At 40.9% G+C, this 10,343-nt stretch overlaps 2 protein-coding genes across 2 annotated transcripts; both read left to right on the forward strand.

Moving 5' to 3' along the window:
• The first annotated feature begins 52 nt into the window (after positions 1-52).
• On the forward strand, positions 53-5,964 carry si:ch211-105c13.3 (uncharacterized protein LOC325758 homolog). Its single transcript, XM_046044807.1, has 3 exons — positions 53-207; positions 5,258-5,379; positions 5,503-5,964. Exons 2-3 carry the CDS (start codon positions 5,260-5,262, stop codon positions 5,656-5,658), a joined length of 276 nt encoding a protein of 91 aa, XP_045900763.1. The 5' UTR covers positions 53-207; positions 5,258-5,259; the 3' UTR covers positions 5,659-5,964.
• Positions 5,965-7,527: 1,563 nt separating this feature from the next.
• s100t (S100 calcium binding protein T) lies at positions 7,528-9,382 on the forward strand. Its single transcript, XM_046044806.1, has 3 exons — positions 7,528-7,546; positions 8,580-8,742; positions 8,829-9,382. The coding sequence occupies exons 2-3, from the start codon at positions 8,581-8,583 to the stop codon at positions 8,991-8,993; spliced, it is 327 nt and encodes a 108-aa protein (XP_045900762.1). The 5' UTR covers positions 7,528-7,546; position 8,580; the 3' UTR covers positions 8,994-9,382.
• Positions 9,383-10,343: the final 961 nt, after the last annotated feature.

Consider the following 10,343-nt stretch of genomic DNA (forward strand, 5'->3'; position numbering starts at 1 on the left):
GCGCCCCTTTCCACATTCCTCCTCTCCCAGGCACACGCCCTTTGACAATGAAAAAAAAAAAAGTTGGCTGGAGTGAGAAGTTAAATCACGGAAAAGATATGTGTTGCTGGTTAATCTTGCCCAAGACTGAAGAGGAGGACCTGTGAGAGAGAAGGAGAACAGCTTCTAGTGAAATCGTTTCTTGCCTTTTGTTTTTCTGTCCTAACGGTGAGTCTTTACTCTGATTATAAGTTTTATGCTGCACCTCTCTGTAGTGACAGGACATTACCAGTTTAGCTTATTTCCTTAACTATGTCATACATTTTGTATAATTAGCGAGCGTCTCTACTGTCATTACCCAGCTTGGTGGTCACATGGATCAAGTTGTCCTTCTTGGTAATCGAACCCCAATCCCTTTACACTTCCAGAGAAACCTAAGTCTGGAGTCACGTTTACTTATTTATTTGCTGTGTGTCATTCCTGCCTCTGGTCGCTCTACAAATTGTCAGGATTAGTTCGGGCTAAATGTAAACGGGGGACGTACCCGGGAGAGGCAAGCCCCTGACATCTCTCTTACGCACGGCGCAAATTAGTTGGTTTTGGCATCTGCGCCGAGACAGTTTTCGCCCCGTTAAACAGTCATACTGTGATCATTGTAGCGGTGGTCAGATTTGGCTCTTACCAGTCTGAATTATTAACGTTATGATAAGACTCCGGTAGCGAGAGTCGAATGGCTTGGGCCTGTTGTAGTGAATGACGCGCAGGAGAAATAGCGACCTGGGCGATGACAGGTAACATGCACATGGAGGAAGTGAGTCAGTCACACCTAACGCAAATAACACGACCAGGGTGGAGCTGATTGTTTCCTGGGATAATTCAACTCTCATGAACTATCGTGAAGCCAGCGCTCATGACAGTTGTGTGGTCTGTGGCCAGTCTGTAAAAAAAACTCTGAGACACGAAAGATGTAGCAACATTTTGGTGGTGAGGGGTGGTTGGGTTGGGTTGGGTTTGGGTGGGCCTACCTGTTTTACATGTAAACTGGTTTGTACATGTCAAGCCTAGCTGCAACAATGACTAAGGTCTCATCTCATCTGCTCAGTACCTAGTCATGCTTTATGTTATTTATTCTGAAGGTACTATCCACATACACCATGAAACACACTGAGAGCTTTTAAAATCTACAGTATTCTGGTCACAATCAAAACATACAGACAAAAATGACATATAATGTTAGGTAAATCCCAGCTCTTTGGCAAAGGGAGACCTGGCCAAGACGAAATGAGGGGGGGAAATACCAAAATACTAAGTATGCTATACTATGCTTCATATGCTGAAATAAGATATAGAGACAACAAAGGGGTCTTAAAATTATCTTGAATTATGCCAGAGATATTTGATTCCCTAATTTGATATTGAATTTTATTACCACCTTAACATGAAACATTTATTTAACCAAATTCAAAACCAGTTACTGCAGTAGTTTCCAATCTGGGGAGAAGGATACCTTACAGGAAGAGGTGACTTGATGTGTGTGTGATCGGTAAGTGGAGAAAAAAAAAACATCCTCTTATCCTTGCTTTTTTCCACTCCAGAATTACTGGATACTTTTAGGTTACTGCTTTCTAAAAATATCGAAGAAAGCATCACTCTTTGGTTAACTATCCATACGTCACAAGTAGACGTTGCTTTATTTTAAAATGTCTCAAGCCAATAAAGGTTGGAGTCACAGAAATAGCATAGGTGTAGTGCAAAATTTCACAAAAATGACCAGTAATGTAAATGAGACCTCGCACAAGCACTCATTGCACTTAAGTCATTATAATCACTATCTCAACGCTGTGAATCTGAACAGAGCATGTGCTGAGAGACTGTAGGCGAGCTTCATGTGTTGTCAGCACCCACAGTCAGGGCATCTCTTGCTCTTATCAGACAAACCCTACTGCATGTTCCTTTCTGCCTATTTGTAATTCTGTGGCCCTGATGTCTCTAGTTCTGTCCGAAGCCTAGTTGGTTTCATGTTCATCTCATTACACTCGGAAGAGATTCTAATTAATGGTGGCCTGTCAGGCATTTTGATATATGGCCTGTAGAGCCACAAACACACACAGACACTGGGCAACCTGCTCCCGTGCTGCTGTTCGTCTTTTAAAGGGTGTTAGGAAGGTGTTGGTACAATTATAGTAACCTATTAAATAATAATGAACAGCATGCTGATGACAGATGCTCACTTGTATGTAGGAAAGAGTGATGTGTTCACCTTTGTGTGCATGCATGTGTGTCTGTACTGGCATGGCAGGGACACATGAAACAGAATCCAGGGTTTGCGTGACTGCTCGATCTCACCCAGTAATTAGGTTAATGCAGCAGAAGTCCTAATTGCTGTTGTCCTTCTCTAGATACGTGTGTGCGTTTATCTTTCTGTCTGTCTATCTGTTTGTCATTGTGTGTAGGTCAGTGTAGGTGCATGTAGTGTGAGCATTGAGGTGTGACATCTGTGTCAGATGGGAGTTTTACCAGCTCCTATTGTCACGCCTACATCATCGCCACAGGCACCCACCATCATTACCCATCCTGTGGCCACCGCTGCATCCCGGTAGTTTTCAATACACAGTGGAAATGCAGCAAGGCCTTGCACAGAAAGCTAGAGACCCATAGTAGTTCCATATGACAACATTTTCATAATAATTGTCTGTGGTGGAATGTAACCATGTACTCTACATATTTGAGGTGCTTGTATGTTAAGTATTTCCATGTTCTGATACTTTATACTTTTTACTCTACTACATTTATCTGATTAAATCAATTACTAATTACTTTTCAGATTAATATTACAAAATTTATTCATCAAATAAAAATGATGTATTTTTATATGATATGATATACTTATAAAAGACTTTATTGATCCTGGGGGGATTCACAAGCTGTCAAGCGGTACATACTTTAATATAGTTAAAAATAGTTCTACCTTTATCACTAGCAACACTAAAATGATGGACAGGTCAATTTATCAATAATGTTAATCAATGATATAATAATAATAACATTATTTTGAAACAGGCAATTCTGCATAATAAGTACTTAAGTAAATTTTGTACTTAAGTAAATTTTGAGTGCAGGCCTCTACTTGTTGAGTATTTCTACATTGTGGTATTGCTACTTTGACTTGAATAAAATATCTGATGCCTTCTTCCACCACTAATTGTCATAGTGTACTGTTTTTGCAGTTGGTATACAAGAAATCAACATACTTTAAATTTTATTGTACCAACAGGAAATATGAAATACATGAGATGATGGATGGCAACTAAATTGTACTGTGTGTCCCAAATCCGTATCCTTCATACTAATTGTAAACTGTTTTTACCGTTAGTATACTAAAATCCAACACTTCTTATCATTTTACACTAACAAGAAATTATACAATATGCAATAATGGATGTCAATCAAACTTTGGAATATCACTGCCAATTCTATGTCACAAATAGACATCAAATATCTTCTGAGGTGTTCCCGGGGCTGTTAATATGGCTATCACCATCGAAAATTAGGTTTATTTATTTGCAGCTGTTAGCACTAGCAGCTCCTCTGTTTCCTTTGTGCAGTGCATTGTGGGAAAGCAGCTCACTCAAACATCAAGCGTATAACTGTTGTGATTATACTTCCTTTTGTGAAATTTCCACACACTACAAACAAATCTGAAAATTAGAATGATTATGTAGTTTGGAATTGAGACATGGCTTGTGTCTTTGGCGTGATTTCACTGTCACACAAAGGCCAAAGCAAAAATATTTAATAAGTATTTGGTTGTTTCATCAAAACTTATACTAAAACAAAAAAAACATTGGAGCTGTGAATAGCTCTTCTTAATCTTTGTGCATTACATTGTGAGACTACAGACCTGTTTCACAGCAGACATTTTGATTTGTCACAGTAGGAAAAGCACAGGTGTTTCTGAAAACATTAACGATAGCTCTGTTCTATTCAAATGTCCCAATGTATAATGTATAATGTCAGCATTATAGTTAGTGAGCATGAACAATACCAGAACCCTGAAACTGAAACAGCTGAATGAAATCAACTATCATTATTTTTATTATTTACAGGTGCTTTTCCTACTGTGACATGTCAACGTGGTATCAGTGAAATGGCCTATAGTGTCCATCAGCTTTTTTTCCAGTGTCTAAAACATAACCAAAATCTGTGTAGAAATGGCATGTAATATGGAAATGGGACATATCTATTGTTTTTAGATTTAAGAATTGATTGATTGATTAGATTTAAGAAATGAAAGCATTAATGTGTTTCCATTTTGTTTCTTTCCTTCCTGCAAGGCCCAACTATCAATAAGCTATGAGTGAAATGCGCCAAAGCTGAAAACTGTTCAGCTGAGCATTTAGCTTCACACGACTTTGAGATTCTGTCAATAAGAGCAGCATCAGATGTTTTTAGGATCCTTTAATGCACTGGCACTGTCATACTTGAGCACAGTGTGCAGCATACTCCTACAGTGTGAGGGGAGGTTTGCTGCAGCAGACGGGCAGCAGGCAGTAATCTGAACCTGTGGCCTCCCTCTGGCTCCTGGGGATCAGATGTCCACCATCAGAGATCACCGCTCCCATTGTGTTTACCTCAGAGACTCCCCTCCTCTTCATCCTTCCATCACTCCCTCCCTCTCTCGCTCTGTTTACCTTGGAGGGCCTCCAGCCCTCCCCTCCTCCCCTGCCCGCACGCTTTCCTCCTCTTCTTCTATGCTGACATCATTTGTGTGTCACCTTTCTCACATGTTTAAGTTCAGAGGACATATGCTAGCATATCCAATTCCAATACAATTTTAAGACGTGATCCAGTTATCACCCAATAATTACATTTGTCTCATCTCCGGTGTACATTTAGGGCTTAAATGGCAAGTGAGACAGTTTTGCTTTGCTAATCACTATTATAACTATTTATTTACAATGTGGGGTTTAACTGAACATTATAATGTGTACTATGATTGCACAGAGTTAATTATGAATCACTAATCTTGATCAGTCCGCTGGGCATGAGCAATCCAAGGTCATGGTGTACTCTTCTGCACTGATGCACTCAGTAATTGAAATAAGCCTTTTATCCACCTAAGACTCAATGCAAATATGTATTCATATTCATAAAATTCATGGGAGCTGTACCCAACGGCATGATGTCTGTTTGTCTAAGATATGACCATATCTCTCCTTGCCACTTCCTACACTCAATTCTCCTTTTTCGCTTTTTGCCCTTCTCTTTCTCTCTTTAGATATGGAGGCAGCCATTAAAACTGTAGTGACCACATTTATTAGTTCTTCCAGGGGGAAGGAGAACCTAGACGGGAAATCCTTCCAGAAACTGGTAAATAAACAGCTTGGTGGCATCATGGAGGTATGGAACTAGACAACTTTTTGCTGTTTTCCATTATATTTTTTTCTCTTCCTTTCTCATGAGGAGCAATATTAACATTAACAGTATTTCCCCATCTGTTTCTGTCGATCCCTTTGTCTTCAGGATACAAACAGCTCCTCTGCCATTAAGGAGATGCAGCGGGGACTGGATGAGAACAACGATGGAAAGGTCAGCTTCCAGGAATACCTCACTCTGATCGGCTACGTAGCCAACTCCCTCAGTCAGACCAAGAGCGGATCCAACACAGATGCATCATAGACGCTTATGAAGCTGCAGTGTTTGGTGCCTCAACAAATTATTATCTTTTCTCATTTCCAAATGTTCCAAACATCATGTATACATCCCAACAGCCCATAATCATTTTCATAGTTAATCAACCAGTTCTATGATGCCCTGAACTACAGCATCGTGTCTGTCCAGATCAACCTTTTTTCTGTCACACCATATTGATCTCCAATGTCAATGACACATTGAAGGACTCTGAGCTGAGAGTGTCTTTTTTTTAATACCAATTAGACAAAGGATACCTACTGTATTTTAAAAATAAAAGCTTTATATAATAAACTATACTGTGTGCAGTTTTTTAATTTGTGTTCCATCTTTCTTTAGTTGCATTTTCATTTTCATAAAGTGTCTAATTGCTGACGTTATCCGTTTAACATGCATTAAAATTCTGCAGTGGTTTTCTCTTATATGATCTGACATTGTCCCACAGGCACCGTTACAAACAACACTTGCTAAATATAGCTGTGACATCCCTGACCAGTCAAACTCGGTAGCCTTTATATGCATCAACTACTGCAACCAGATCCCGACATACAGTATACGCTTCCTATTGTGCACCGTCCTCCACTCTGCAACACTATACATACACACATGGTGCACACTGTGCTGCTGCACTCACTGACAAAATACACTTTAGCAATGACACAAAAACAAGAAGATGCACTTACCAGGACGGCAGATCAAACATACATTTCATGACATCTTGCACTGATGGTGTTTGGGCATTAATGTTGATGTTCTTTGCTCTGATATGTGTGACCTTCTCGATCATTCATTCAAGTGTGCAATAGTATATGTTTTTCTGTCACTTGTGTTTAGTCTGCATTCACTCGCTGTATCCATAACTGCTTTAAGTCTGGTGGATACATGACCCAAACTATATAAGGTTTTTATATAAGGTTCTTTGAGCTTGAACTGAGAAAGTGTGTGCATGTGTCTGTGTCATTGCATTGGCATGTTTGCCTTTGTATGTGTTTTACAAAGTCTTTGTTTGGGGATTTCTTGCATGGCTGCCAGGTGTGATGGCTCCATTCATTGGTGCTACAATAATACTTCGGATACTGTATCAGGCGTGACACCCCTCTCCTCCGGTAAACATCCTATACCCACATTATCCCCAACACTCTTTGCTGCTTAAAACAAAGCCACATTTGGAGATTTATCAAATTATTCATCTTTGTCTTGGTACAATATTTATTTTAGCGTTCCCTCTAAACCTCACTTTTGTTTTGACATGAAATACAAAATGGTTCCACAACTGGGTAGTAGGATAATGCAGTCAGAATAACAAAGTATGGCATACCAAGTGATATCTCATTTCCACCTAACAACAGATCATTGTGTTCAGCGTGTTGAGCTCATCAAAATATGAATGTTGCAAACCAACTCACTGTTTACACTTGGTACCTGGTGAGTTACTTAATTTTCATGCAGACTGACAACAAAACCCCATTTAAAGTATACTAGGGCCTTTGTGGTTTGGTTTGTGGTCATATTATGGGTACTTCAATTTACTTAATGTCTTGTGTAGTTACAGTACCATTAGTGTCTTTTGTCGATATGTTATCTCTGACTGATGGGGGGCAGTTGGATCTTACGTGTGTCCATTCAGCAGATAGCAGGTGTCTAATGCGTAAACAGAGAAGGAGGGTGGGGGAGAGGGGGGGGGGGGGGGGGGGGGGGGGGGGGGGGGGGGGGGGGGGGGCAACAGGTGGAAGGAGGGAGAGGGAAGGAAGAGATAAGTGGGTCGGGTGGAGTGAGGGATGTATTTAAGGCGTTGTCCTCCTCATCCTCCTCATCAGTCGCTATTGCCTTCTCTCTCTCCACCTGACCTGCAGGCCAGCACTTGTCCTCCCCTCAGGTAAGAACAGACCTCAACACTGAAAGCTGTATCTCTGCATTTCTCAGAGGTTGTTTCTCAATATTTTTACTTTTAAAAGTAGATTTTTGGGCGTGTAGCTAAAGCACAATTTTGTGTGCAGGTGGGCTGCCTGTTCAGCCAGTCCAACAACAAAAAGAGGAAGAGCTTTCTATTCATGCAGGTTATGTAACCTTAATGGACCTGCACAGACAGAGCTTGCCAACAATGTCTTTCCAATTTAATTTTGTTATGCCACTGCTTCATGAGAATTTGAAACATTCTGTCCATGAGGAGAGACTAGTGTAAGCTGTGATTGACAGTTAGGAAAAGTCTTCACAGTTCAGAGGTGATGTAGGTTCAAGAAAGGCAAAGACTTTGACACCTGTATCTGGTGTTTTCTGCCATCCGGTGGAGCTAAAGTAAAAGCCAGATCAGGTTTCCTCTGTGTGTCCTGGTTATATCTTCTCCACTAGTTCGGCTGTTTTACCAGCTTAGGGTTTCACTCTTATCAGCTGGCTCACATGTCCGGCTGCTGACTGTGTCCTGACTCCCACAGGTCCTCTCAGCGGGGGCAAAGCAACAAACAGATTGAGGATCTGTTTATCTGTAGCAAAATCCTTTTAGGATTGCTGGCAGGGAGGAAACACTCCTGATGAGGAAACAGTTAGAGCAAACTTGACTCCAGGGCTGTGCAGGGTTTCTGACTCTGCCAAATACCTCTCCTGTCACTAGATAGACATGCTTAGACACTTCATAGAAGATCAATTCCAAGCTATCTCGGGGATCGTATTGTAGCCTATGATTCAGTTTTCTATATTTGTCCGCGCATCTGTTTGTCTAGCAGGGTGTCTAAGAGAAAAAAAAGAGAAAGAGCAAGAGAGAGGAACCAAGAGAGGCTTTAACCTGTATTGATTTGCAGCAGTCCTTCATTCTCCAGAGAGCAGAGTTTTGTAGGCAGGAGTATACTAACATGGACTGCTCTTCTCTTGCTTACTCCTCCTCCCACCCATTCTTTTGTCCTATCCTTCTCCAGAATGTCTTTTCCCAACTCAGAGAATGCCTCCACCCTGGAGAACGCCATGCAGCTCATGATCCAGACCTTCCATAAGTACTCTGGAAACGAGGGGGACAAATACACACTGAGCAGGGCTGAACTCAAAGAGATGCTTACTGCAGAGCTCGGCAACTACCTGGGGGTAAGGAGATACACACTGTACTTAGGGATACTAGTGTATGAAATAGATCCAGATTACATTTCTGTTTTAAATCCTCACACACGCAGAATGCCCAGGACAAGGAGGCAGTGGATAAGGTGATGGGAGACCTGGATTCCAACAACGACGGCGAGGTAGATTTCACAGAGTTTATCATACTAGTTGGAGCTCTTACTGTGGCCTGTAACGACTTCTTCCTGGAGTACAATGAAAAGTCAGAGAAGAAGAAGTGAACACACCCTCGGCATAAAGATGTCCAAACCCACACACTCCAGGGAGGAAACAGTTAAGACAGGAGCGAAAACCTGAGAAGGACATCCTGCCATGGACTTCACGTGCACAAATACACGCACACACAAACATACAAACCCACAAACACACGTCTAATTGTAACTTCAGCAGTAACTGTTGAGTGTGTATTTGTCTGAAATGTCCCTTCAATCTGCTACAAACAGTACTTCTTGCAATGTCAAAATCAGGAGAGTTTAAAGTCAGTTTCAACACCTGTCATTGTTGAATATGTGAATATATATCTCTTTCTTTTCTTTTCATGTATTTTGTAACACATTCAAGCAAAGGAATGTCTCCCTGGAAATAATAAATGTGACCTTTCCTCCAACAATACACTGTTGGTTGTACTTTTTGACAGTGATGGAGATTAGTAAGAACACATGATGAGCACCAGGTGGCAGCAAGTGGCCCTCAATATAATCCAGATAGTTCTGACTGGCCTTTAATGTTTTTCTCATGCTCTGGTACAACAATTTTTTCCAGCAGTGGGTGGATGTAGACTGGAGATAGAATTTGTCAATCACTGGCAAGTACTTATTTATGTAATATTAATATATAGTATAAAAGATTGAAGTTAAGTAGTTGATATGAGTGACAGTTCCCTCTGTTGTGGTATAAAGTTCATCCTAGTATTCTTCTGCACCAAAAAATCCCTACAGTGTATATGAGCAGGGAACGACTGGTCTACATCCCTGTTTTTAGAACAGAATAATGAAAACTTGAAGTGACCATGTGGCCATACACCCATGATTGTTTAAAATGCTCTGCTTCCTAGAAGGAAAAAAAAGTGTAAGTGTGTGTCTGTGTGTGTGTGTGTATGTGTGTGTGTGTGTGTGTGTGTGTGTGTGTGTGTGTGTGAGTGTGTGTGTGTATTTCTGAGTATATAAAAAGGAAGTTACCAGCCTCAATATTAGAAAGCCAGGAAACATGTCTTTCTTTTATTCTATCCTGTGGTGTAAGATTAATGGGTAGTTTCTGTAATACAGAAATTTACACACTATAGGTTATGTGTGTATGTGTGAGTGTGAGTGTGAGAGTAAAAACATGTCACACAGATGCATACTTTGATTAATCTGAACCTACAACCTTTATTGGACTGGTTAAGGTGTGCACAGGAGCAGATTTGAGAGTCAGGAAGGAGAAGGTGAAAGATCGGCGGGGGGTGGGGGGGGGGGGGGCAAGGAAGGAGAGTGTAAAGGTCAAAGAGGGAGAAAAAGAGTGGACAGCAGCACTTTGTCTGTGTGGAGCTGTGCGGCCTACAGTTTTTACAGGTCTCTGATAGGCTTTTCACA

The sequence above is a fragment of the Micropterus dolomieu genome, linkage group LG03 (genome assembly GCF_021292245.1).
Source record: "Micropterus dolomieu isolate WLL.071019.BEF.003 ecotype Adirondacks linkage group LG03, ASM2129224v1, whole genome shotgun sequence".
NCBI lineage: Eukaryota > Metazoa > Chordata > Actinopteri > Centrarchiformes > Centrarchidae > Micropterus > Micropterus dolomieu.

What these genes read in the sequence shown, in the direction of transcription:
- si:ch211-105c13.3 (XM_046044807.1), top strand. Translation starts at nt 5,260, where the DNA reads ATGGAGGCAGCCATTAAAACTGTAGTGACCACATTTATTAGTTCTTCC. An exon ending in AGCTTGGTGGCATCATGGAG is followed by an intron (nt 5,380 to 5,502) that starts GTATGGAACTAG and finishes CTTTGTCTTCAG; the next exon opens with GATACAAACAGCTCCTCTGC.
- s100t (XM_046044806.1), top strand. Translation starts at nt 8,581, where the DNA reads ATGTCTTTTCCCAACTCAGAGAATGCCTCCACCCTGGAGAACGCCATG. An exon ending in AGCTCGGCAACTACCTGGGG is followed by an intron (nt 8,743 to 8,828) that starts GTAAGGAGATAC and finishes TCACACACGCAG; the next exon opens with AATGCCCAGGACAAGGAGGC.